The 27,726-nt window shown below is 42.9% G+C and overlaps 2 protein-coding genes across 5 annotated transcripts; both read right to left on the bottom strand.

Annotated features, from left to right (window-relative positions):
• Positions 1–2,877: 2,877 nt before the first annotated feature.
• On the bottom strand, positions 2,878–22,017 carry ktn1 (kinectin 1). 4 transcript variants are annotated; one of them, XM_062396960.1, is made up of 36 exons: positions 21,875–22,017; positions 16,566–17,266; positions 16,176–16,334; positions 15,959–16,072; positions 15,726–15,856; positions 15,484–15,588; positions 15,210–15,350; positions 14,994–15,100; positions 14,618–14,762; positions 13,825–13,921; positions 13,542–13,726; positions 13,336–13,425; positions 13,203–13,240; positions 13,016–13,106; positions 12,639–12,707; positions 12,485–12,522; positions 12,293–12,383; positions 12,071–12,139; positions 11,946–11,983; positions 11,267–11,357; positions 11,068–11,180; positions 10,899–10,983; positions 10,625–10,665; positions 10,447–10,537; positions 9,623–9,709; positions 7,170–7,259; positions 6,969–7,055; positions 6,797–6,886; positions 6,626–6,718; positions 6,435–6,503; positions 6,237–6,320; positions 5,754–5,837; positions 4,371–4,454; positions 4,180–4,275; positions 3,966–4,076; positions 2,878–3,837 (listed from the first exon to the last, which is right to left on the bottom strand). In XM_062396960.1, exons 2-36 carry the CDS (start codon positions 17,263–17,265, stop codon positions 3,808–3,810), a joined length of 3,834 nt encoding a protein of 1,277 aa, XP_062252944.1. In that variant the 5' UTR covers position 17,266; positions 21,875–22,017; the 3' UTR covers positions 2,878–3,807. The 4 variants fall into 4 exon arrangements, with proteins under 4 accessions (XP_062252944.1, XP_062252943.1, XP_062252946.1 ...); XM_062396959.1 differs by having other exon boundaries at positions 15,959–16,075; XM_062396962.1 differs by lacking the exon at positions 9,623–9,709 and having other exon boundaries at positions 15,959–16,075.
• A 1,569-nt stretch (positions 22,018–23,586) lies between these two features.
• Positions 23,587–27,722, bottom strand: LOC133962175 (homeodomain-interacting protein kinase 2-like). Its single transcript, XM_062397661.1, has 9 exons — positions 27,279–27,722; positions 26,722–26,903; positions 26,484–26,607; positions 26,107–26,199; positions 25,651–25,832; positions 25,288–25,534; positions 24,850–25,059; positions 24,227–24,436; positions 23,587–23,995 (listed from the first exon to the last, which is right to left on the bottom strand). The coding sequence occupies exons 1-9, from the start codon at positions 27,660–27,662 to the stop codon at positions 23,855–23,857; spliced, it is 1,773 nt and encodes a 590-aa protein (XP_062253645.1). The 5' UTR covers positions 27,663–27,722; the 3' UTR covers positions 23,587–23,854.
• Between the last annotated feature and the right edge of the window lie 4 nt (positions 27,723–27,726).

Raw genomic sequence — 27,726 nt, forward strand, 5'->3', positions numbered from 1 at the left:
AAAGCTGTGAGTATAATGAATGTTTACTGCTCTTTTGTGTCACTGTCTCTTTCCGCTTTGCTTTCATCCACTGGGTATTGTCTCTGTGAAAGAGCACTACAGTCTTTTCTGTGTCTGTTTGACTCGCCCTCCTGTATGCACACACACACACGCACACACACACACACACAAACAGACACACACACAGTATAGTTGGGGGGGGGGGGGGGGGGGGGGATCAAAGACTCTAGCACATACCACACTGATGGAGAGCAGATGCAGGGAGTGGGCTGCTTTGCTGAAGTTGCGCTGGCCCTGTGTCAAGTTAAGTCAAGTTAGTTTTACTATAAAGTGCCAAATCACAACAGAGGTTATCTCAGGGCACTTAGCACACATCGAAGGTCTAGACTGGAGTCTTTATTATATTATTCACAAAGACTCAACAGTTCCTAACATGAGCGAGCACGTGGCGACAGTGAGGAAGGAACCTCGAGCCGAACCGGGCTCAGGGCGGGCTGCCGTCTGCCTCGACTGATTGGTTTAGAGACAGATAGAGAAGGTGGTAAGGGAATACGGCCCCATGCAATTTCTATATATGAAGATGTTAAGTAACAGTCACGGTTATAGTCTTGCTCGGGGCAACAGTGTAAGTGCCAGTCTATGTTTGTTGTGTTATCAGGCGACAAGCATGCAGGGCACCCGCTTCCTGCGACAAGTTAAACAGCACAGCAACAGTGGGAGTCAGATGGTGACGTCAGAAAGACAAAGCCCCTATTAATCTCCTCACTGCTCTTTGCCAGACGTGAACGCGTCAGACTTTTCGATGGAAGTCATGAGACTGTCTCCAAGTGTATGACAAAGTGTAACCTCACGCATGAGGTTTTGAGATCATCATGCGGTGGATTCGTTGCCAGCAGCGTGTTAATTATACTCCGTGGGATCACATTTAAACTCTTGATCGTATCTTAGGGCTCAGACACTTTAAAGGGCGGACCGTGCACTTAGAGAAACGCACAGGACGGCCTCCTGGGACCCAGTCGGTGACAAATATGCCGGAGACGCGGTGCCACCTGTTTCGTCGCGAGGTTTCCATGAAGGCAAATGCTGGATCTCCAATCAGCTGACTGTAGCATGACAGTGTGGGAGAATGTGAGGAATGTGCTGATCCCATGTTGCTCGCGCCCCTGACCTGACCCCCCCCCCCCCATCCTCCTCCTCCTCCCATTCCCCTCCAGCCTGCACAACAGCCCTGTTGTTTTAAAGGCTTTTTAACATGCAAAAGATGAGAGCAGGAGTTTTCTCAGGCAAAGTCAAGTCGGTTCAAGTGGCACAGAATCGGTATTTCTCCTTTCAGCAAAATGGAAAGTTGCTAGAAGAAAAGATGAGTACACAACACAAACATTACACTACATATCATTTAGTTGATGCTTTTATCCAAAGCAATTTGCAATACGTGCATTCAACCATGATGGTACAAACCCAGAACATCAAGAATCATGTGAGTACATTAGCTTAAAAAAGGCCAAACTGGTAACCAGTGAAGGGAACGGAGGAGCGGAGTAGTGTGATTACAGTTGTACTTTTTGGGAGGATCTATACTTTCCTTTAGTATTTATATTCATCAGGACTTCCACTTTTACTCCATTTCATTTGAAAGAGGAAATATATACTTTTAATTCGTAACATCGACATTGGACACCTCATTACTTGTTACAAATTATAATCTTTTTGAACCTCAGCATCTGGGGTCGAAACTTTGTAAAATTATACAGTAAATGTATATTTTTTGTTTTGTTTGTCAACTGAAATAAAGCCTGGAGAGGTTGTGTGTAGGACTATTATGAAATGCACGTAGCATTTTTAATTGTGGTAATTGTACTTTTACTTTATTTCAACACCACATACTTCTGATACTTAAGCACATTTAACATGAGCTACTATAAGACTCAAGTCATTTTCTTACAGTTGACTTTATATCTTTTACTTGAGCCACTTTCAGGTGAGATATCTGTACTTTTCTCAAGTATGGCTTTCAAGTACTTTATAAACCACTGGATAGTAGTAGCAGGTAGACCAGCCACGAGGAAGAAGTCTAGGCATGAGATGACAGGAGCCTGGACTAGAACCTGTGCTGCCTTCTGAGTGAGAAGGGGCAGTATCCTCCCGATGTTGTGCAGCATGTATATACACGATCAGGGTGTTGCAGCAATGTTGGCTGTGAGTTGACTGTCGAGTGTCACACCCAGGTTCCTAGCAGTCTGGGTGGGGTCTACCACAGAGTTGGCCATGGAAAGAAAAGTAGCTGGGTCTTGTCTAGGTTGATTTTCAAGTGGGAGAGATGTCAGTCAGACAAGCAGATATATATAATGTATTATTCCTATGTTCATATTATATATAAACACATTTTTATAGTCTTCCCAGAATTCTTTTTCCAAAATGAAAACCAAGGCAGAGGTTCTCCTTGATAAACTTTGGATTATTTCAGCCTCTAGTTTCCCCCCTCCTTTCCAATGACATCTTATTGATGGGAAATAATTTTAAACACCTCATGCAGGAGCTGAGAAAACAAACAGTCCAGGGTGATTATACAGCATGTTACAATCACGAGAAACTGGTCACACCCCAAATCCTCTGTAATTGAGGCTTGCCAAGCGTAAGCTTCTCTGCGGTCATACACCACTGCATGAGGAACACGTACAAGGAAGTCAGATGAATGTTTTTTCCAAGCAGAATATAGCTCCCAGCTAAATCTACATGAACAGATGCTTTGTCACTCCCCTGTGCACTGTCACGTATGAATCGCATCAGTCTGCAATTTCTACTGAGGCTGTGTGCTGCCCCACAGTGGAAGGGAGAAAGAAGTGCAGTGGAGGAAAATAATTAACACCAGGTCCTGGACAGATTTATCAAGCATCCCTTTTTATTAACATCACCAGTTACAAAAAGAACATACACTTCAGTGTTAATGAACTTAGCAATAATATAGCGAGTGTTGATTACAGATGATATGGGACACTTATTCCTAGAGAACTTGCAGCAGGATTTAAAAACTTCTACACTGCTAACCTGGACCTTCCCCAGTGAGGGTCCCAGACTTCTGTCTCTCTGGAGCTGCAGTACAGATCTGACTACAGTTTGTCAATCATCTCCATGATTACAGTCACCTAGTGACCCATCTGATATGCTGAGACCCCAACAGATCTCCCTCTCCCACCCAATACTGAGCCATGGTATGCATCGAGCTATGAATTAATGAATGCACGAATATGCACAGGTCTTGACAGTTTTTCTCATCAGGAAACAAACAGACAACATTGTGTGTTTCAGCAGGCCCTAATGGTACATTTAAAAAAAGACATATTTAAGTTAAGGAAAAAAAGGACTCAAACCCAAGTTGGAAAGTTGCCCTCTGAACAACAGAAACTACTGCATGAAGATTTCAATGAAAAATACAGATTTTAAAGAGGAATGCCACACTGTTTAAACTGCTGGATGTGGTTTTAAGTTTAGAATAAAAATTAACCGGCTGTGATGCTGAAGAAGAGGAATGTGGTGGGAGTGGAGTAGTGTGTGTTTTGGTACAGTGTTTGGAATTAACAGTATCATCTGCCTGCTGCCTTATGGCCAAAAGTGAGTCTGGGAGTTGTTTGCCAGCACCTCAGCCAGTTGGCAGCTGCATACAGTGCCGGTGAGGTGTCAGAGGTTTGGAGAGGGGAGGTGGCTGGATATGACATTACGGTGTAATGGTGGTAAGTGATGAGACCAAAGGTCATATGTGGTCTCTGTGGTACAGTCAGGGTGGCTGCATGGGCGTGGATCCTCCTCTCACTATACCTTGGGCAGATCTTTGTCAGCCACCTGGAACAAATTACACATGTACAATGTTGAGACTTCACATTGAATTGCTGTGTGTTATAAGTAAAGATACAAGACTTTGATTCTGTAATGTTGGTTTATTGTGCGATGTGAGACGGCGTAGGCTTTACCCCTTCCTGTCCCTTGGCGAGTTTCTGGCTGACACCTTGTAGCAACTGCTGTAGGTCTCGGACTGTCTGGTTCAGACCTGCAGTCATTTTCTCCTTTCTGTCGATCGCCTCCTGCAGAAACAGCACAGAAGGTTAAGAGGTCGGTGCAACCACCTACGTGCGAATAACACAAACCACCAACTGCTACACAACCCAAAGTGCCTGGGTCTCTCACCCTCTGTGATGAGGGACTGCTATTCTCTATCAGGCCATCAGCATTGTCCGTCACATTTGAGAGCTCCCCCTGAATCAGATCAAGAGACTGCTGGGCCTGTGCAAAGAACCAGAACGTTCCACTTGTTAACAATGTGACCGGAAGCTGCAAACACATCGGAAGTGTTATAAAATATAAATAAACCTTCTTACCATATACAAATCACCAGCCACCTTTTGCCTCTCGGTCTCTTCCACCTCCAGTTTGGACAGAGTCTCAGTGAGCTGGGTTTTCAGCTGGAATTAAAACCGACACTTATCACATCACTGCATGTAAATATAATCAAAACCTTGAGCCAACACATATATTAAAGTGCTTAAATATTTGCACAGATTCAATCTTGTCCTACTTCAGCCACAATCAAACCAAAAGGAGCCTAGTGTGAAAGAGTGCGTCAGTATGGACATTTTGCTTCAGGTATTGGAGAGAAAATGAATCACGTTCAAGAAAGTCCAGTTTAGTGTAACACATTCCTATTTTAGACTTGAACTTAAATGTAGTTTCTTAAGTCACCACTTACTTTACAAAGTAACCTACAAAGACTTTTGACTTGTGTGAACCAGATTGTCCAGTGCATTGTTGCTGAACAACATAACAACCTTTTCTTCTCTGTTTGATGACGGATTGAAATGAATGAGGAAGTTGCATTTTTTCACAATGCTATTGTGGTTTTGAGTGCAGCCAACATATGGTACAAACTGTAAGATTGCAAAACAAAGACACGAAACAGCGACAGAAGGTTTGTGAGACAGCTGGAGGGGATAACAGTGGCAAATGGAGCATTTTTTTGCCCTCTGCGAACGAGAAAAGTCCACAAGTATGCCAGTGTGTTAAAGCTAATTTATGCAGCCTTTATGTACAAAAAGAGATTTATCGTTTCAAACCATGTAATAACACTGCCTACATAGTTAAACGGCCTATTTTACCTTGTCAAGGTTATATAGCAACATATCCACTAGAGAAAGAGGACAAAGCTGCCATGTCGTCTGTGAGGCCATTAAATCCAAGTGCTAGAACAAAATAACCAATGGATGACTGTACTGTCTTATGAACCAAAATTCAAAAACCATTGTTAAGGTTTCTTCCTCTTCTCCAATGATAGTGTCACTTGAACTATTGGCTACACTGCAACCCCATGATTTGCATTTTATACTTAACCTTTCAGGCTACGTGAACAAATATGGACGAAAACAATGCAGAGTACAGACAGAAGGCTCCGCCAATTTCTAACGTTTTAGCATAAATTAGCCTTTGGACGGCAGTGAGTAGAGGGCCAGTGCAGGGAGGAGAAGAGAAGAGTTAGTCTTGAAAGCATCACCAAGCGTGAGGGCGAGTCATCATTCATAATCTCAGATTTTTGCTACTTCACACAACTCCATGTGTACAGAGGTTATGGATGATGACCCACGGTTGCAGAAGAAGGGAGAACACCCCCCTTCCTGTGGCAGGCAGTGTAGAGCCACTGCTGAGTAAAATAAGGACAGGTCTAAAAAAAAAAAAGGAGCTCTAGCTCTAAGAGGGTGAGCAACTCTTACCAAATTCAGCTCCTCATTCTGTCTGAAAGCCTCTGTATTTGAACCATCAAGTCTGGTCTGCAATTCAGTCAACAGATCTTTGAGCTGAAATTAAGTTCGAGATAACGTGTTCAATGAAGGTGAGACGGTGAAGGTCAGCACAACTAGCACATAGTCTACGCATCTACAAATCTACAAAAAGGGAATCCTCTTAATATTCAGCCGTGTGCCAATAAATTTAGCATAGGATCGGGTTCTGCATGACTGTAAATAACCAACGGCCATCAATTAAGTTAGTCTGGTAAGCGGGGTAAGTCAATTTCTGCTAGAGCTCACTATGTGTTCCTTTAGTATAATAATACTTAATGGGTATGTTGGGTACTTTTAGATACCCATGTAATTGACGAACAATGCAGCTCATCCTTTTTGCCACAGGTGGATGAAAGCTGTGGCATGGGAGGATCACAAGCAACAAAGAGGTGAACAAGTCCAGTTTCTGCTCACCTCTCTGACCTCTGTCACATAGGTGGCGCTCTCACGCTCTGCCCTCTCCAGCTCGGACTCCAAATGCTGCTTTTCTCTTCTCAGCTAAAGAACGAGGCAAGGTTCAGAAACACAGCCAACCAAGAAAAACAAGTTAAAATGGCAGAAGCCTTTGAGTTTGAAAGAAATGTTTTAGAAGCGTGTTTCAAGAGTACGCACATTTTCCATATCTGCTCCATCCGTTAGTCTCTCAATCTCCCGCTCCAGAGCTGTGACTTTCTGGTTCATCTATAGGATTGGAAATAAGAAGAATGATGCAGTTAAAAAGAGAAAACACACAGCATTGATATCACATTAGAGATTTGGTATTAGACCTGGGAGTTGTATCCTGCTAAACCTGAATAACATACCTCTCCGGCTTCGCCCTGCGCCGCATCCAGCTTCAACTTCCAGCGAGACTCCTCCTGCTCCACGCTGTTCTGGAGGCGTTGCAGGATACCCTCCTATGGACACAGCTCAGTTTAATAACAGATACAGCACAACTGGGCAACTGTGAACTTAGTGCAAAAAACGCAGCTCACCGTCTCGGCCAACACCTTCTTGTACGTCTCACAGTCTTTCTGTAGGATTCTTTGGGATTCTTCAGCTTCTTTCAGCTTCTCACCCATGCCCTGGTTAGAGAGAAAGATTAGTTGAAATCTAGTGCCTAAAAAATAAATCATGCTCGACTTTATACTTTTCCTCTTTGTTTACCTCAGAGTCCCCTGATGCAGGGGTGGACTTTGCAGCTGGGTTTTCAGCTACTGTCATCTCAAATTTGTGAAGCCACTCCTCGTGGTTCTAGAAGGAAGGAGATAACCAACAAAATCAACACACAGGAGGAAAATTGCAACGAAGTAAAGAGCATATTTAAACAAAATCTGGATGGAGAAAAAAGTCCAAAAAAATCCATACCTGTTCAGTGGGCAGAGGCACATGGGGCAGAAGTCTGTGCAGAACATCTCGACACTCGGCCTGAAATGCTGCCAGCGTTGTCTCGTTCTCCTAAACAATGATGGGAAGGGGCAAAAACAAATGTATGGAGAGTTTGAATGCTGGCTGTTTAAATAATTTGGTCGATTTGACGACAGGTTCCAGTGGTCATGTGAGCGGATATGACCACCACCCTTATTCTAATCTAAATAATCTTGTTTTAAACCAGTCATGACACATTCATTAATTTATCAGGCTGCTCCAATCAATGTCACAGGAATGATTTACGTAGCATTTTAAAGGATAACTGTAGGGCACTGGGATAAAAACTGTCTAACTCCCACATGCAATTAGCTGGAGCAAAACATCAGCATCTTTAAATATGCCACACCGACAACAAATGTCTGCAACCTCAGATTCTGAGCATATCCTGGTACTAAAATCCTCCTTCGAACCACAAGTGCATCCATCTGCTTTCATCCAACTGCACTAAGCACCTTGAAACTCTTCAAGAAATAAGAAAAAAGGGTAGCTATCAGTCCTGCCACAATGGGCCACCATCATGCACTGTCACTCTGAGGCCTGGAGGGAGAAGGTATGCCAAACGCTAGCCAGCTGGCACTGTGACCACTATTCACATTAACACACTGTGTCACAAGTGTTGAATTCAGCCATGCAGCATGCACTGACAGTACACAACAGCTGCCAAGGAACACCCAGGCTCAGCTACGAGAAGCTGGCTTCTACTGTACACCGATGGCAGAGGAGCAGCTGCTGTGTTGATGGTTCAGCATGTACCCTTCGCTAGTGTATGTGTGTGTGGGGGGGAATGGCAAAAATATACACGTCACTAATATATATATATATGTATATTGTAACGGACTGGGTGTTATATATATATATATATATATATATATAGCTATCTGGTAGCTCACTATGTCTGTACGAGGAGACTCCAAGCACATGGAATGTACTGTAGTTTTTGTTGCACTTGGAAAAAAGACGTTTCACTAGTGAAAACAGATCATTGAGAAATATATGGATACTATTGCATTTCAGTAAAAAGTTTTGAATGATCATACATCGTTCAAAAGTGATCAACTACATTGAAATCAAAGTGAACTCAACAGATTTTCCATTGCTGATTAACTGGTGATGTCGACACAATGGATGTTACAAAGCAGAATGGGGAAATCATGCGAGAAATGAGTCACATGACTAGGGTTGCAAAGGGGCGAAACATTTTCGGTAAATTTCCGGAAACTTTCCGGACACTTTCCATGGGAATATTGAGCTCGGGAATCTAGCGAAATTTAAATAAAAAAAATATTTGCAAATTAAACGCATGCGCAATAAAAACATCATTCAAAACTCTATTTTAAAGATGTATGGAATGGAGCACATGCGGCACGTTGAATTTCAACCCTCCACTGTGCATTTCTCCATCACATGCACAGATAATTCCCATCATCCTGCACACTACAGCAGGGCTATTGAGGCCTTCTGTAGTGTGCAGGACTAGTCAGGTAAGTTTCGATGATATAACTGGGGAAAATATATTAACATGCTGATTGAGGATTGTTCATCTGTTCATCTAGCCTATTAGTATTCATTTATCCATCAATTGTAAATAGTTTTAAAGACGATTCCAATTGTTTGGCCAACTATTTCTATCTCTGGCATTGCATTACTGTTTTTTTCTCATCTTATTCTACAGAACACTTCCACAATCTCATGTGTGGAGGCATTTCACCCCAGCCAATGTAGAAGGAAAGGCCGTGTACATTTGCAAATACTGTGCAAAGACCTATGTTGAGAATGACACAAAGATCCAAAAGCATATAGTCAAGTGTCCAAAGTTTCCTCAGGGCTCAAATCAGCCTATGACAGAACAAAATGTCTATATTTATGTCTGTATATGACAAGGTAAATACAGTTAGTATAAGTTACCCTCATCATTTTTTTCCGTTAATTCCCATGGAACGTTTCCCACTTTGAATATTCCCGGAATTTTGCAACCCTACACATGACAGAAAGACAGGAAGTTGCAAAATGATTGTCAATCTAACGACATCGAATGAAATCGTTTAAAGCCTCTGCACACTCATTTCCAAGCCATCAGCCTGACTTAAGGAGTAATCTTTAACATTTCAAAACTTATTTATGCTTAAAATAATAATTAAGTTCATACAGTCTGTGATTCTACAGGTATGTACCATCAGCTCAACACACAGCCAAATGATGACTGGAGGCTTAAACACAAAGGGGGCGAGAGTGAGGTAAATGAGTATGCAGCTTTTTTTAATGGATGATGGTGGGGAAAAAAAATCTCGCGGAGTCAATTATGGCAAAAAAAGAGAAAAAAAAAAGATCATTTGAGGGGGGTGCATTAGATTGGAACTAGAGTGAAGTAGACTGCGGTGGGGTTGTCGAACCTTGACAGCTTTGCTGAGTTTTCCTTGAAGCATGGACTCGGTGGCAGACAGAGCTTCCATTGCACTCCAGTTTTTCTCCCGTAGCTCCTGTTTTGGTCAGTTCCAGAGAGATACTACTTTCAGTTCAGCCTCGGGGAGAATGTATTAAGTGACCCTTTAATACAGACTGATAGAATAACACAACAAACCGAATGCATGTCTCTCAGAAAATCACTACACTCAGCATTCCTCCCATACTCCAACGGCTAAAAACAAGTATGAGCAAATCACACCGAAAGTCCAGGTCTCACACCTCGTGCAAAAAAGTATAGTAACGTGTTCTGTAAGCACTTACTATTTAAATGAATGCAATGCTTTCCACATAAATATGCTTTTCATGTCAAGTATGCCAAATAAAATAAGAGGTATGCAGATGTCCATTGCTCTGAATCACCCACAAGCACAGACAAGCTTGCTGAAACAGTCATGGCCAAAGGCAAGCATAACTAGAGTAGGATGGAAGCCTTGTTATGCGACGCTCTGCTTTAAATCAATCCAAATCAAAATAGACATCTGTACTGAAGTGTAAAATCAGGCTGCAAACACAACTGAAGTGAAATACATCTTTCTAGTCTGCTTTAAAATATCTGTTTGAAAGAAGAAAGAAAAATAAAAGAAGTGAGACTAAGTGGCGGTGGAAAAGAGGGTGTGTGGTCGTTTACAGTCAGGTGCTTGTGACAGGGCGGTGTCAGGGTACCACGCAAGATAGGGTGGATGTCTCGCAGGGGTAGACCACAGCAGTCACTGGTTTTATATAGCTCAGGTGGTCACAGTACAAAACCTACGTTGTTCTTCTTCCTATGCAGGTCCAGCGAGTCCCTCAGCTCCGCCGCCTCACCCTGCAGATCTGCCACCTGCTTCTCCTTCTCTGACAACCTGAAAGGCAACATAATGACTTGTTATAAACCTGATCATGTAATAATAAGAAAAATATTTAATGATGTGACGTGGCATGTAACTCACGCTGCAAGAAGCTCTGGGTTTGGCAGTGCTGTTTGCAACTGCTGTTTGAGGAAAACGAAAACAAAACAAAAAAATGTAACTGACTAAAATCAGAATTTGACCTAATTTGTCAAAATCGATATATAAATTGAGCAAATTATACCATCGAGAGTTCCATCTAATCCAACTATCCTAATACATTTAATTAAATGCTTAATTGAAAGTATTTAAATTCTCGATCTAAACCAGGAAACGTGTCACCCTTTGCACTCAGTTTTTTGAAAGCCTCCCTCACCTGCTGCATCTTCTCACTCATGTCTTTAGTCCGTGCCTCAAGCTCAGCTTGCATCATCTGGATCTGCTGGTCCTTCGCCACGAGGCTGTGGGTCAGATTTGCTCATCATTAGTCCAATATGTCAAGGCTACAGTGGAGGACTGCAAGGTGATCTGTTGGGTTAACTCACTGAGCCTGGAGTTCTTGGAGGTGAGCAGCCGAGTTCGTCAGCTCATCTGGGATCTCCTTCTGTCTCAGCTGCTCCATTTCTGCCTGCAGGGCAGCCAACTGCTTCTCCACAGACTGAGAGAAAAAAACCTGCTTTAAACGAGAGTCCAAAAGGACAATGCCTAAACCTAATATTTCATTGATCAGAGAAAAGTCCAAACCTCAACGTTCTTGTCTCTTGTAGAAATGCAGTCTTGTGCTGCCTGTAAACTCTCCTCCATTGATTTTAGCTTCACGTCTTTCTCTTGGACCCTACAAAGCACAGTGAGACATGGGTTCATGGCACAGAACTATTTTAAATCTCTAAACATCTGCTGATATTTACATGTATAATACTATCTTTACATTTAATCCTGTACAGCCACGTGTGGCAGCAGAAAACTGAATACTATCGTGAGTGAGTTTAGGGAGTGTCCTGAGGTGTCATGAGGAATACGTTTTGATATATTCCCTAACAGCAACGAGTAGTTTGAAACATGCGATTATGACTTAAATCATCTCCTTTTCATTTCAGCTGGTTGGCTAAGCTGCTGCCACCAAATGATTGTACCTAGATCATTTTATATCCATCATGTCAGCATGTTTTGTGGACAAGGGTGGGTGAACATGAAACTTAAGTAACTAATACATTATCATGAACCAGTGTTTCCCATTAGTTATCTAGAACTACTCTAGTCTGTGTACCTGTCACTCGGGCTCTGTCGAATGTGACCGAAAAAACTGTGTGCATGTGCAGGGGCTCCTGTTTTACCGCTATAGACTGAATCATTTCTGAGGGAAACACTGCATGATGCCTATTCACATGTGTACAAGCATACAAGTGTACTTCACTGATCTTACTTGCTCTGGAGCTCCTCCACTATCGACTCTGATGAGGCCTGTGGTTTGGGGGGGAACAAACATATTACAGAATAAGATGCAAGACTCACAAAATCCAGTTTAATGCAGATTTAATTTCAACTTACCTGCTCTGCCGAATGTCCCTTAAGACTCTCGATTTCTTGTTTAAGGGCCTCATTCTCTTCTCTTACAGCCTACATCAGAAAAATAATGGATTTAAAACTTTGACCAATCACAGATTGTGATTACAAGGCAAGCAACAGAATGCAGTGTCAGTTAAAAGATGCGGATGTGAGTCAAATGTAGATCTGTCACTGTCTCTCTCTAAACCCGGAGGAAACCGATACCTTGAGCTCTTCTTCCTTGTTGGCCACTTCAATCAGTCCCTTCTCCAGCAGGTCCTCTACAGTTTTCATGTTCTCCTCTTTTTCCCGGACACTGGGCAGGAAGCAATGTTTTAGAAAAGGTCAACATTATTTTTAATTAACACGCTTAACCAGTTGGGAGGGTTAAAAATATGTCCCAGCTCTCACACACACCTGTTCTGGAACTGGTCCAACACCTGCTGGGACGCAGTCTGCATGAGGAGAATCAATGGCAGACAGAAGGAGAGGGTGTGTCAAAAAGAAGAACACATTCCTCACATAACATAAGGGCGGTTGGAGCAAATTAAAATATCAAGGGACAACAAACCTGATCAGAAATCTGTGCCTGCAGATTATGAACCTCTGCCTTCATGGACATGTTGTCATTGTGCATGGCCTGAGGAGGTAAAGACGATTATATTACCATTAATATCTATGTATTTAAACCATAGGCTCTGACACTATATATGATATTTGAATATGGTCATGGCGCACCTAATTCTGTTTTATATTTGTAAAACCATTTCATAAGATATATGGATTTGGCAGCAGTCAATTTACAACAGCCCATCCTCATTCTGGCAGGGCAGTGTGCATTGTTTTCATCCTTTTTCCTGCTCAGCACATTGTAGAACAAATTCCTGCAAACTAATGAACCCATGCAATGTTGGTATAGCTCCAGGTGTTGCACTCTTGTGACTATACCTGCATGTCAGTTTCTCTACCGGCCATACTGCTCCTCTCAGCATTTAGAGAATCCTCCAGACTCTTCCTCTGCAACTCCTTTTCAGATAATCTGGTCAGAGATGGGGAAGAGTTGGGGGAACACATGAAAAAATTGCAAACTTTAGATATAATCATTTTATCTGAAATGCAAGACTTTTTTTCTTACAGCTTCTGTAGCTCCTCGATGTGAGAGAAATGAGTAGCCTAAATGAGAGGAAAAGAGATCTCATTAGCTTACACATTTACAGGGGGGGGATTAGTCCTATTAAATATGGGTAAAAGGAGGTCGACCCATATACCTGTGAAGACATCTGGGCTAGCAGATTCTCATTCTGGGCTTGCAGATTCTCATTCTGGACCTGGAATACCTTGTTTTCATTCATAAGCTCCTGTTAGAACAAAGACAGTGTTGTCAGTGTTAGCAAATACTGGATGTGAGTGTTGCTCTGCTTCATAGAGAATTTCTTTATGATGATTTTGAGTATGCAATGTTTCGGTGACTCACCTGAACACGTTCCTGCAGTGAGTCGTCAGGCATACTGTGCTGGGACATCTCCATAAGCTCCCTCACTCTCTGCTCAAGCCGCTCCTTCGAGACCATGGCGTCCGTCAGGCTGGTGTGTAGAGTCTGGATCTCCTTGTTCTTGTTGTTCATCTCTGTCTCGGCTGCCAGCATCTGGCTGTGGAGCTCTGCAAACATGCAAACACGGAAATTGAGATGCTGAAGGAAATCTGACTCTACTTAGTTGTGTCAGAATTTTCAACAGTGGCATATTATGTTTTGATACCTTGTTTAGAGGCCTGAAGGTTCTCTCTCTCAGCATTGACACTGTGGAGGAAGTTCTGCAGTTCTTCCCAGCGTCTCTTGGCATCCTGCAGTTGGGCCTTAGGGACGAGAGATAAATGGAAATTAATTCACTTTTTTCCCGAACATTACCTGAGCGCGTACTACGTAAGGGAGCTTAAACCCTCAAACTGGTTTTGTGAGAACTAAGATATTTAATTATTTCCATATTCTTCTCTCTCACTGACAATGCGAACTTTGTCAGGTAATTGGTGACGCTTGATCTGTATAAACTCCATCATAATTTCAACAAGACCAGGAATCTCTAGCCAGTCTTTTTCTTCAAGAATTCAAACAGAGCCCCCTTTGTCTTAATAAGTTAGAGGTAACTCTGCGTTGCAAAACATGCAAAACATATTTTTTCTTTGTAGCATCCCATTCCCATATTCTCTGCTGAGACTCGAGCCGGCAACTTAGATTTCCATCTTTGATCGTGAAAAGACAGGAAAGCCTGATGTGGGTGTTTAGCAGGAAAGGGCTGTTTATACACTGCACAAAGCCTCAAACATTCCTGCTTCCAAAGCCAACACAATCCTCCCAGCCCAGGTTCTGTTTCCCACAACCCTCCCCAGGATTTCCACTACACCCTCCTCCCTGGTAACGCTGCCACACCCTCCAACCAGATTTAAAAGCTGTGCGAAATACTCAGGTTTTGTGTCGCTCAGTTCATTTATGTCTCAGCTGGGGAAACTGAGGCAGGGGCTAAATAAACACATTGTACATCTGGATTAGCGTACCTCCAGCTGGGACACGTTCTGCTTGTAGCCGACCTCCAGTGACTTCCTCTGGTGCTCCTCCTGCTGCAGCTTGCCGTTGTTGTCTGCCAGCTCTTTCATCAGACCGGCGTACTCAGAACGCAGCTTGTTCAGCTCTGCTGAATTCCTATCAAGAAACACATACACAAGAATGTGTTTTGACAACCATCAATGGGGCTCCAAAGAGAGAAGAGGTTGACGAATTATAAAATATGTAGCCTGCATTATCAAGAGTCTTTAAAGGGCACAATCTATAATGTTACAATAGGAATACAAAGACAATGAGCTTAAACTTTAATATGAATTGAATCGCACGGTATGACCAGTAGATTTGTATCTATTGTAATGTGGCACTGACTTGCTCTCCATCTGGTTGGTGGCCGAGCTGACCGCGTCCCTCAGGATGCTGTTCTCCTGCTGCAGGCGAGTGATCTGGCTTTCCATCTGCTCCCTCACCTGTTGGAACTGTGCAAACAATAAGGTTCAGTCTCCATGCAGTTTTGTGAAGAACGTGATTCACATTTTTAAACACAACTGAATCAATCTCGTGACAAACAAAAACTAAAGCCCTCACCTTTATCTGCATGGTCTGGTTGTCCTGGTAGCTGCCCTGCGCCTTGGCCTGGAATCCACCCAGTTCTTTCTCCATGGCTGCACGTTGCTCTCTCATCATGGCCTCCACCCTTCCTGTCTTTTGCTTCTCCACGTGAAGCTCCTGCAGCGCAAGGTAATATAGCATGTAAGGCACATTGCTGTAAGCTAAGGAATTGTTGAGGTATGAAGAATGAGCTGGAGATTGACGATTAATCATATTGTGCATTTCATTGAGAAAACATGGGGATCTAGACCTGGCTGAGTTGTTTCACTTTGTCCTTGGCAATGGAAGCCTCCTCCTGGAAGGTTGATAGGAGTCGCTCTCTCTCCTGGGCAGCTGGGTCAGGCCTGGCTGCAGCCTGGTAGTAGTGAGAGATAGATAACAAAAAATGTGAGCATAATACATTTAGTTAAAATTACAAGGTCTCCTGCCAACTGCATATGGACCCTTTTACACAAATAACTGATTCAAATTAATCACTTATGAATGTCTCACTTTGTGCCAGGCATCCAAAGCACCGGGACTCTTTTCCCTGAGGAGGGCCAGCACACTGACGGCCTCGGCCTCCGACAGAGCCAGACTGGACAGACCAGACAGCAGCTCCTTCAGTTTCACCTCTGTGTTCTCTGTTAAAACACAAAAGACACAGTAGGGAGTTAGGTAGATGTTTGTATGGCTGAAAATATAAAAAGAAACAAAGACTGTATCAGAGTTGTCATTTTAATTACCTTTGTCAGTCTCATTCTTCTGTTTCTTTCCAGCCCCTTTGGATGGTGCATCGTCATTTTGAGCAGCCTGGTGGTTGGCAGACGCCGCTGAGTCAACCAGAACGTGGGCATCATCTACTGAATTTGAGAATAAAGGGTTGATTACAACTGATTACTATTTCAGCACATATCTTTAAGAAACAGACACATAACTAAACATGAGGAATATCCTTATCACCATGCTCGGCTTTTTGCTTCTTGGCAGAGTTCTTCTTCTTCCCAGCAGTAACAGTTGGGGTTGCACCGTCCGGAACCTTGGTTTCAGCCACAATGGGAGCTTCCTTCTTGACTGGTGCTGGAGCCTGCTCTGCTTTAACCTCTGGCTGCTGCTCATCCACTGGAAAAGGGACAAGCAAAGGTAGATTACTGTCACTGTCAGATGGTGTGCCATGAGAGTGACCAAACGACAATTTCAAATATCAAAAAATACCTGATGCAGCTACTCACACTTTTCTTGATAAACTCACTGTGACTTGATGAAAATAATTTATTGAATGAAACAAGTAGTTCGAAATTTTTGTTTTCCAAAGAAACACAGCAACACATTGCCGCACTCTTGTTTTCTTACCATGCTCTGTTTTTTGCTTCTTCCTCCTCTCCTTCTTCCCAGAGATCTGAGGAGGTGTCTGAGCCTGCACAGGAGCAGATTGGACCTGGACCTGGACCTGGACCTCAAGCTGGGGAGAGGGTGGGCTGGACTGTTTGCTCGCAGCCAGAGGTGTCTCTGCCTTGCGGCTGACCGGCTTGGATCCGTTCACTTCTGGCTCCTCAACGGATGGAGCTGTAGCTGCAGCGGCAGCCGCGGCGGCAGCAGCAGCAGCAGCCCTGGCAGCCTTTTTCTCCTTCTTCTTTCTCTCCCTCAGACCGGCAGGAGCCTCAGTTGCCACCGGAGCAGCCACATAAGGAGTAGGAGTTGGTGGAGAAGGATCTGGTGCAGCCACAGGTTCAGTTTCCTCCTCTCCCTCTAGAGTGGAACTGTTGGCACCATCAGCAATATCAAAGTCTCGCAGGTCCTCTTCAGACTCTCCTCCGCCACCTCCACTGCCTCCGCCGCTGGTACTTTCCTTCTTCTTGCTCTTCTTCTTTTCATTCTTCTTACGCGTGTCTGGCCTGGATGGTGGCAGCTTGAGGTCACGTTTCTGCCTGGCCAGCACCTCATCGTAGGAGGTTTCCTTCATGAAGAGCCAGAAGAACAGGAACATGAGGGCGATGACCAGAGAAGGGGCCAGGATGAGCAGGTACTGCGAGTCATAGATATCCAGCGCCATTCTAAATAAAAGAAAAAAGACACAGGGAAACAAGACCCCACTTAGCACAGAGTCAACACCAACAGTTATAAAGCAGATCTGCCCGATTCAATCTACTAATATTTAACATATAGCGTGTGTTTGACTTTATGGCAACAGATGTATGCAAGCAAAGGCTATTCAAATGCAGTGAAGAACATAAGAGCTAAATGTTTTGATTCTGTGATTTCAGCTTGCTGCTAACATTCTATCCAAACGAAATCCTGCTGCACCTGCCTGGGCTCTTGAGAGAATATTGTTTGCAGGTCAAGCGCTGTTACTAGCCCTGGCTATTCAGCGACGTGTGAACAGGTGTCTATACATCACTCATGTTCAGAGGGTGTAAGTGAGAGGTGTCGCACTGACACCCCATCTTCTTTTAGTGATATGATCCAATTAGGCAAAACTTCCTCCTGCCACACAGCTTGATACCCCTTTTACCTTTATATAGGTTCATAGAATTTTGAAACATTTGTAAGATGGTTGAAAAATGGTAACAAAAACCAACCACTTCACCCATATTGGCTTAAAGGTTATAAAATAGGTCAAACGTATCAGAGACAAGTAGGCTAAAAAGAACACAGCTCACAGCCTGTTTTAGTCACTTCCCCTCCTCAGCCCCCACAAGGACGACATGGTGGTGTTCCAAACTCATATCAGGATGAATTTGCGAGAGGCAAAAATACATCCACATGCAAGTGTCACCCGCTGAGGTCTGATGCAGCTGTAGTTTGGGCCCCTGCCTGCTTTAAGCCTAGGGAGAGGAGGTTCCTCTTCCAGCGTGAGCAAAGTTTACAGAGTCAAGAGGTCCTGAGATTCCAGCAGTTTAGCATCTGGCAAAGATATTCTTAGGAACGATGTGTTGTCTGCTCGCGGCATAAACAGTTATTGCTACGGCGTAAGAATGAACTAGGATGGAATCAATGCAGATAAAGAAGAAATAATATAAACACACAATGTGTCTAGTAGCTCACAAGAAGTCACTATAAAACCAAACAATTGTAAGCATTAGCAGTTTCTGATAATTTGCCATTATCTGGTAGAAAAAACTCAGTCCTGCACAATGGCTTCTAAGATGAAGTGGACTTAAGGGAAATATCATTGTACAGTTTGAAACCATTTATTTTAGCTTCAATAGCTATTTGTAGGATGTAATTCTTGTTAATTCTGAGATTTATCTAAGGGTTCTTCTTCATTATGATTGCCAACTAGATAATAAAAGAAGTTGTATGGCATTCATCTTCTTTGCATTTGTCTTTCAAAGGGTTTAACCTGGTCATCATCAGTTCCATACACTTCACCAACCCTTTTTTCTGTTTAATCAGCATGGTCACACCCCAGATGCCAAGGTTGTATTACAAGTACTGAGATGGTTCTTGCAGTTTTTCACAATCAAAGATAATGAACCTGGAAATAAGTGTCTTTCGCAATTACATAGCAAGCTCTGGGTGACGACAGCAGCAGAGAACGTCAGCAACAGTGAGTGACCTGATGACGTGCTGCACAATCCCATCCTTTACCCAAGAAACGTGCCATTGGCATGGTAGTCACTGTCGTCAAGCAGACCTCATTAGTAATTTGGATTAAGGAGATTACCCATGATAATACATTTAAGAATAACTTTCTACTGCAGGGCTTCCTGGGGACTGAGAAGCTTAGGCTATAGTTTGATGTCGACTCAGTTTTCACTACCATCTCGAAAAACCTCGGATCAATACGTCTTCCTCAGAACTAGTGATGCGTATTTCCAGGTCGGGGCTTCAAAGCGTGTCGAGTGATCCAGGATCTAGGCTTGTGTTGATGACGTATGTGGTGACGTTCAAAGCCTCGCGAGCCTATGGTCGCGAGCCGGCCGTATCACGTGACTGAGTCAGGAAATTGGTCGCGGGTTTGGCGTGCGATTAGAAATATAAGGGGCAATGGACACCATATTATTAAATTAATAATTTATGTATTGGCATCACAAACATCATTCATTAATTTATTCAATTCAAAGCTTCACACACCAAAGCCATGGTGTCATTATAATCACTCTGCCTGTTTTACATTTATTGTCCATTTGAATGCGCAGTAGAACAAATGAAGCTTCATGAAGTTTCGGCCCATGAGTGAACCAAATGGATGGAAAGTGTCTATGCTTCATGAAGCTTCATCTCACTATCACTACCTGAAGGGTTAAAATGTCAGTTTTCTAGTTCGAGCTTTTCCTCCAAGCATAAACTACACAGGTCCAAATTACATAACATTTCTAAAACCATTCTCTCAATGGTTTTTGTTATATAACATTTCCAGAAGAGCCTTGAATCACCAAAATGCATTTAACTGGTTGATTATGATTTTTTTTTACGTTCAACAATTCTCTGTATACTCAATATGCTGCAGCTGGGGGCAAACTCATCAACATTATGACAATAATCATGTTAAATGTGAGGAGGATTGTGAATACATTAAGACTTTATTGGAGGTATTATTATCTGCTTGTCTGCTGTAAAGTGGTTCCTAATGTGTGGTCTCATAAGAACTTGTGTCAGTCCTATAATACAGCCTCATGTTAATAGATAAACCAGGAACTAGTGCTACTGGGCAGTATATAATAGGACGGCCTAAAACCTGCACAAGTACAAGCCAGACCACTATGCAGCTTTAAGAAAACAGGACCCACGACAAAGAGGAGCTATGGAACAGTATGTACTGAGATGGGAACGGGTTGCTTTCTGTGGCTTCCAAACCAGAAAATCATTTTCTTATGTAAACGTTACTGTATGTTTAGGAAAGGTCCATGTCAGGCCATATGAAGCTGTTAAATAACTCTTAAAGCAACATTGCCTCTTGGCATATAAAGTATGGGTGGAGTAAGTAGTAAGGAACTGTAAAAAATGTGAAGCCTGCGTGCTTTCTTTCAGAGCGCAGAGTGGAAGGTGTGTGAGTTTCCTTGTGCAGCCCGAGCCTTGTCCCAGCATCAGAATGAGCCCAGAGGACAAAGCACTCTCGGGCTGTTGGCTCCCCGGAATCTGGCCACTTGGCTGGCCGGGCCTCTTGATTTGGCAGGCATGGACACAGAGGGAACTCCTGATGATTACCAGGACCCAAAAAGCAGCACAGACAGTACTTGGGGAAAACTAGGTCACGACATAAACTTTCACTTTAAGAGGATAATAATGTTTGTCTATGAGTAAGTGAATAACTTCGGAAAGTGTAAGGGTCACAAAAGCCAGTTTGTTACAGACTAGCGCATGGGCCAAAATATTATGTTCAGGCAACACAACTAAGACGAATAAGAGCCACAATGGTTATAATCTATTGATATGTATTAATTCCTGAGCTACATCAATTATGAAACAACTTCTACTGTATATTGTCGGCAACTTTAATCCAAATAGTTTTAGGGATTACAGGCTATTAAAAATAATCTAGTTTGTAGTGATAAGTAGGACAAATGGCAAATAACTATGTCTGAATAGTTCAACTATAATGATTATAATCTGACACATGGCCTTTATCAGTATCCAGGTAAAAAGTGAGCAGACAGAGGCAAAGTATATATACAGACATCATCCGGCTTTACAGGAAAACATTAACAATTAGGCGTAACTCTGAAAGGCTCTGATCCTTCTAAGAGGGCTGTAACAAGGAAACTTTGGAGCTGAGACACCAATTTAAGTAAGACACCATAGATAAGAGCTTATCTAAATCATCAAGGAAATGGATAATGCCAACAAGACAGATCTGACAGCATGCCAAAAGAAAGAGGGGGAGATCAGGAGAACCTCCATGTACTAAATTGATGTCCCTATCACTCAGGTTGAGAACTAAATGTCCCAGCATGCTAGGTCGTGTCAGATCCTCGGCCTCGTACAGACTTACAGAGACTACTGACACGTAATGGCAGCTGTTCTTCCTCTGAGGAAAGACTGCCTGTAGATACAGCCTGTAATCACTGGGAAAGCAGATCTAATCTTCCTAGCTCAGTTAGCTTCCAGGCTAGCTCCCAAGTCACACGTTATGATAAAACGAAGCATGAAAAAGCGAAAGCTGAGACCCACATGTCGACGGGGGGCTCACTTCTCCAACACGGCCCGGCACGGAATGCTTACAACGGTGGGGTCTCAACGTGGTCGTGCGTGTGGGTGGTTTAAATGATAGTTAGATCAGCACAGGAGAAGGTTTGTGGACACTCAAGTTCAGACGAGCTACACGTCGGCGCTATGAATGAGCTAGCTAACATAAACGCTAGCCAAATATCTAGAGCCGGCCAATTCAATTGTTAGCACAGAGAAAGTAAAAAAAAAAAGTGGATATCAACGATAAAAATGTGAACAGGGACGCCCAAGTTTGTGTCTTCCCCCCGGCTTTGATAACCGTGTGGAGGCGTGGACCGCTGCCCCACACGGGCCTCATCTCGCCGGTGACCCAGCCTCCCCGTCGCCTAAAATCTCTGACACGCTCCGCAGCTCCGTTCTTCCGCGTGAGTCCTGAGGGCCGTTCCCAGGCCTGGGTACGGAGCGTCGCAAAGACCGGGACGAGCCGCCGTTGATTTGGAATTGAAAAGAAAAGGACAAAATGTCGGAGGAGGCAGCTGCTTGTCACATACCTGTAGCTTCAGTGCGACGCTCCCGCAGCCAGAGGTGAAATGGCGTTGCCGTGTGCAGAGTGACTCCGGCGGCCGCTGACTTCCCGGGGCAGCAGCTCCTGCCTGCTTCTCTGTCCGTCACCGGATCTGCTGCTTCTGGTTCGCGGGGGCGGGTCAACGTCAGGCGGCGAGGGGACGCTTGTTTTGCAACGCAGGGCACGCCGAGCGGAGACGTGCCATTGGACGAGCGACGGCCCCGCCTTTACGGGACATCCTCGTTGTTAAAACATTTTTAAATAGACAAAAGCATCCAGGGGAGTGGTCGATGCACTTCCCTAAAGTCTGAAGACACGTGACTACCGAGCTTTAATATTTCTTAAAAATCACTTATACGGAAGCGTATTGCAACCAGTTGAGAAACAAAAATCTGTTTAAATAATACCCCCCCCCCCCCCACAACCACCAACATTAATCCACGTTTTTTCTGAATTGACGAGAATTTTCCTTAATTAAAAAAATATCCGCTCTGGTTTCTGAATCAACTAGAGCAGTGGTTCCCAAACTTTTTACAGTCCCGTACCCCTTCAGACATTCAATCTCCAGCTACGTACCCCCCCCCCCCCCCCCCCGACGCACGTATACAGCATATAACACTTGAAACTTTGAAATTGTCAGGGATTTCAGGACTCGGATGGAAGTTTAGATCAAACAGAGTTTATCTATCAATTGTCAGTTATCAATCAGTTGTTTACCATGATTGTCAGTTCCTAATCGATTGTCGGGAGAATTAACGATCGATTTTTGATTAATCGTTAATATTTTATATTAAAATGCAGTGAAAATATAGATCTTTATTCCAAGGTGAACAACTCTTGTGGCAGTTAAACGGGATCCGCTCACTGGTTACACTTGAAAATATGCGCTACTGTTCTCTTAAGCCCCGATGAGAGTGCAGCTAGCCGCTGTGAGCTAGCTGGATTTGACGGTTCTCGACCTCTCAGTCCGGTGGTTGTCACCCCTCACTCAGAGCCAGCTTTCTGGGTCCGAAGGGGCTAGCTTTGGAGCTAGACCTCCTACTTGAAGAGAGCAGTGGACTCCTCAGGCGCTCATGGAGACGTATAGCTTCGCAGTGTTAGCAGTGAACGCAACAGAATTAAGTCTATGACAAAATGTCATCTAGGAAATTCTTAAGGATCAATTAATCGATTGTCGATTAATTATGCCCATCCCTCGTTTTTACAAACAGTCACTAACCTACCTGTAACTTTTATTGGCAGTGTAATTATTTTGCTGAATATGGGTATACATGAGTATTTTTGGCAATGCGACTTGGCTATTTAGACTATTTAATATTGCATGATTATTTATAACTCAGTTTGATAATCTAAATGGCCTTTTTCACTTTGAAAACGCAAATAAAATTTTCTCCCCATGTACCCCCTGAACCACTTTGCGTACCCCTGGGGGTACATGTACCCAAGTTTGGGAACCGAGGAACTAGAGGATTAAGTCTTAAAAACAGAAATACTATTGTTTTTCTAAAAATCTAAAATTATAAAAATATGATATAAAGTATATCAATTTATAAATATAAATTAAAGGAGTATGTAGGTTTACTTCTCATTCAGGACAGTATTAGCAGCATCAAGACCGAATTTGCTCTGCAATAAAAACTAAAATCTTCAATTTTTTTTAGGTATAGCAATTTTTATTTCTTGTCATAGCCCACATGGCCAAACAAAACCCCCACATTTTTACAATATATGACAATAGAACAGTTGTCCTCCAACCAGAAAGGGCTAACTTATCTGGAAATGCTTTGGCGTTTAGTTTGTCAGATGACTTGCTTTAACCGCGTTTCAACCTATTTCTTTGTCTTCTCTGGGGAGGTTTTGTCCAACACTGGCAGCTCTACTTCGTCCCTCTTCATGCTCTTAAGGGAATGCACCTGGGTTGATTTGGAGGTGGCAGCTTCTAAATGGTTCTGTCTCTGACAGTCCGTCAGCTCTTTTTGAAGGTCCTGTTTCTCTTTTTTGTGGGGTAGCAATAGGATGTCGGATCGTCCCACTTCTTCTTCTTGGTGCATGTGGTGGACCCGTTTTCCCACTTGGGCCCTTTTATCTGGGTTTGGAGTTGACTGGTCTGTGAAGTGGATACATTTTTTTTTGAAACCTTGATCTCAAAGCAGCGGTTTGACATTTGACAAAAATGCACATTATAAAATGCTCTTGGCGGCAGCTCTACAGTTAGTGAGAGAGTTTTATCATTCTTCCCATTGAAATCTGGATAAAAATAGAGAATATTTAGCAAAATGCTAAATTTTTCTTCTACCATATAAAATGCTCAAGACGGGGAGATATTTCAAACACCCACCTTTTGCCTAGCTTTCAGTTTTGCATTAATTGTTCCTTTTTTCGGACTGATGATAAAGTTCTGCAAGAAGGAATAGGAACGCTTCTCCCCTCTCATCCCAGCAGGGCTGCCCTCCATGGCTGGGCCGGCAGTGCTGCTGGAGGAGTCCTTGTTCATGGACTTTTGCAGGACTGTGTGGTCTACATGTTCTCCATAGCCATACCTCTGAACCTGTGAAGTGGATACATTTTGTTTTAACTCTTGATCTCAAAGCAGCGATTTGACATTTGACAAAAACTCTACAGATAAGAGTTTTATCATTCTTCCCATTGAAATCTGGGAAGAAATAGAGAATATTTACAAAAATGCTCAAATATTCTTCTACCATATAAAATGCTCAAGACGGGGAGATATTTCAAACAACCACCTTTTGCCAGTTTTAACTCTTGATCTCAAAGCAGCGGTTTGACATTTGACAAAAATGCACATGGCAAAATGCTTTTGGCGGCAGCTCTACAGTTTATGAGAGTTTTATTATTCTTCCCATTGAAATCTGGGAAGAAATAAAGAATTTTTACCAAAATGCTCAATTATTCTTCTACCATATAAAATGCTCAAGACGGGGAGATATTTCAAACACCCACCTTTTGCCGGGCTTTCAGTTTTGCGTTAATTTCTTCTTTTTTACGACTGCTGATGAAGTTCTTCAAGAAGGAATAGGAATGCTTCTCCCTTCTCATCCCAGCAGGGCTGCCCTCCATTGCTGGGCCGGCAGTGCTGCTGGAGGAGTCCTCATTCATGGAATTTTGCAGGACTGTGTGGTCTACATGTTCTCCATAGCCATAGCTCTGATCCTGTGAAGTGGATAATTTTTTTTATTAACTCTTGATCTCAAAGCAACGGTTTGACATTTGACAAAAATGCACATTGTAAAATGCTCTTGGCGGCAGCTCTACAGTTAATGAGAGTTTTATCATTCTTCCCATTGAAATCTGGGCAAAAATAGAGAATATTTACCAAAATGCTCAATTATTCTTCTACCATATAAAATGCTCAAGACGGGGAGATATTTCAACACCCACCTTTTGCCGGGCTATAAGTTTTGCGTTCATTTCTTTTTTTTTCAAAATGCTGATGAAGTTCTGCAAGAAAGAATAGGAATGCTTCTCCCCTATCATCCCAGCAGGGCTGCCCTCCATGGCTGGGCCGGCAGTGCTTCTTGAGGAGTCCTCGTTCGGGGACATTTGCAGGACAGTGTGGTCTACATGTGCTCCATCGCCATAGCTCTGTTCCTGGCAAATGTCCATCAGACCCTCGGACGATTTCGTGCTGGAAGACAAATGAAGTTGCTTGGCCAAACACCTTAGTCTCCTTTCATCAAATGTTTTTGTTTTACCTATATCTGTCAGCACAGATTTATACAGACCGTTTAAGCACACACTCACTAGAGGCTGTTTTTGTACCGTCCCTTCAGGTGGCTCATCGACATGAACGGATGCTGGAGAATTAGTCTGGGGTCAATTCTTTCAAACCGATTCGTCATCAGCATCTGTGCCAATAGATCGTTAAAGCTCTCCAGGTCACAGTGTTCAGCTTTGGCTTCTTCTCCCGAGGACTGATTAATCTGCTTTAACAGGATGAGAAAAAAAACATTGTTTGTTACATGTGTTTGGATTATGAAGCCAAATGTTTTTCAAAAGATATGTTGAGCCATTATAAATTCATCCAGGCTGTTGATCACAAACGAGAATTGAAACTATTGACTGAAATGAAGAATAGTTTCATTGAGATTGTTTGCTCCTGAGGCAGTGGATGACAAGGGAAAAGAAACACAGACTGAAGCAAAGACACTATAATAGTGAGCTATAGACACAGCTAAGTGCTGCTAACTAATTTCTTACCATATATCTGCTTTCCATCAAGTGTATTGGCCAGAACCAGTATGGAGTGAGGTATCTCTCATGCAGATCCTTTCTTAACCTGATTAGCCTCATCTGTGGAGAAAACAAAATGTCGGGAGAATTAGTTTAGTTCAAGTTTGCAAACTCATCAGCGTTGATCAGGTACATCAGGTGCCCTTATATTACTGAGACATATAAATGAAGTGTCTCTAGTTTGTCTCATTAATAAAGTAGTAGAAAGTAGTGATCTTCTACTAAAAACTCTCTTCCTATTCTAATCAAGTGTGTAACGATTAAAAATGAATAAATATATCTATATATATGTTTATAGATATATTTATATATATGTATTTGCAGTGCAGTGAGGTGATACTGACCAAGCTGTCCTCATCCTGGGCAGGGAACAGTGGTATGCCCATAAGCAATTCGGCAGCAATGCAGCCTAGAGACCATACATCGATGGCCTCGTTGAAAGGTTCACATTGCAGAATCTCAGGAGATCTTAGAAGAAGACGAGAAACACAAATATAGTACTTCAGGTCTTTTTTAATTGTAATTGTTTAGTTCAGCAAACACAGCTGTCCCAGGTATACAGCTGTGCTGTCAGTTACATACCTGTACCACAAGGTCTGGAGTGTCTGTCCTATCTTTTCCTCAGGATTGTTGCAGGCTAAGCCAAAGTCAATGACTTGGACCTTCAGTGGCTGCCTGACATGATCCACCATCATAATGTTTTCAGGCTTCAAATCTGAATGGACGATCCCTGCACTTTTCAGAAAGTCCAAGGATGTAGCCAGCTGAAATCCCAAATAAGTACTGAGTTAATTTCATCAACAACATATATTCATTGATGGCAGTCAAAAACGAAACAACTGAGTATTAGTCAGATATTCCAAAGTCGTACAGTCGACTATAGGATCAGGTTAATAAGATTGTTTGGAGATAGACCACCATACATAGCACTAGTGATTGTACACACTCAATGTGATGATTGGAAGAACTGAAGGGGCCCATGTGTCCTCCACAAGTCAGCATCTCTAGACTTTAAGGACATTATTTAATCTATCTTTGTAATTATCATTATTTAAATAAAATACTGTAACAGACACATTTTCGTTCAGCCTTCACCCTACAAAGCAGTCAGTGGAAGAACTTCAGTTTAAAAAACAAACCTGCTGCAGAATGGGGCGGATCTGCTTCAGCTGAAGGCGTTTACCCGGATGGATCTTCATGAATTTCAGCAGATCCATGTCCAGGAGCTCGAACACAAGACAATAATGGCTCTTGTAGGTGAATGAGCAGTTCAATCGGACGACGTTGAACCATTCTGAGTGGAGGTCCTCCAAGGCTCTTAAGATTTCCTCCTCTTCCTTCGCAAACTCAATGTCTGTCTTCCTTTTGAACATTTTTATGGCCACCGTGTCATTGGTTTTCACATCCCTGCATTGGATGACCAGTCCGTTGGTGCCACAGCCCAGGAATTTCTGTGCCTCGTATGTTGTAGTGGGGGAATTGAGCAGTTCCCCCACAATGATTTTGAACTCATTTTCAGGCATACTGATTCCTTACATCTGTCAGGAGAATAGGAAAGACGGGATTTAGACACAAAGCCACATATGC

This window comes from Platichthys flesus, chromosome 10, assembly GCF_949316205.1.
Source record: "Platichthys flesus chromosome 10, fPlaFle2.1, whole genome shotgun sequence".
NCBI lineage: Eukaryota > Metazoa > Chordata > Actinopteri > Pleuronectiformes > Pleuronectidae > Platichthys > Platichthys flesus.

Excerpts from the sequence above, each read along its gene's own strand:
- ktn1 (XM_062396959.1), bottom strand. The coding sequence starts at position 17,265 with ATGGCGCTGGATATCTATGACTCGCAGTACCTGCTCATCCTGGCCCCT. Across the intron at positions 12,708-13,015 it reads GTAGAGAAACTGACATGCAG|GCCATGCACAATGACAACAT; the intron begins GTATAGTCACAA and ends TTACCTCCTCAG. Across the intron at positions 6,321-6,434 it reads ATGGAGCAGATATGGAAAAT|CTGAGAAGAGAAAAGCAGCA; the intron begins GTGCGTACTCTT and ends CTCGTTCTTTAG.
- LOC133962175 (XM_062397661.1), bottom strand. The coding sequence starts at position 27,662 with ATGCCTGAAAATGAGTTCAAAATCATTGTGGGGGAACTGCTCAATTCC. Across the intron at positions 25,060-25,287 it reads AACTTATAGCCCGGCAAAAG|GATCAGAGCTATGGCTATGG; the intron begins GTGGGTGTTGAA and ends TCCACTTCACAG. Across the intron at positions 23,996-24,226 it reads AACTGAAAGCTAGGCAAAAG|ACCAGTCAACTCCAAACCCA; the intron begins GTGGGTGTTTGA and ends TCCACTTCACAG.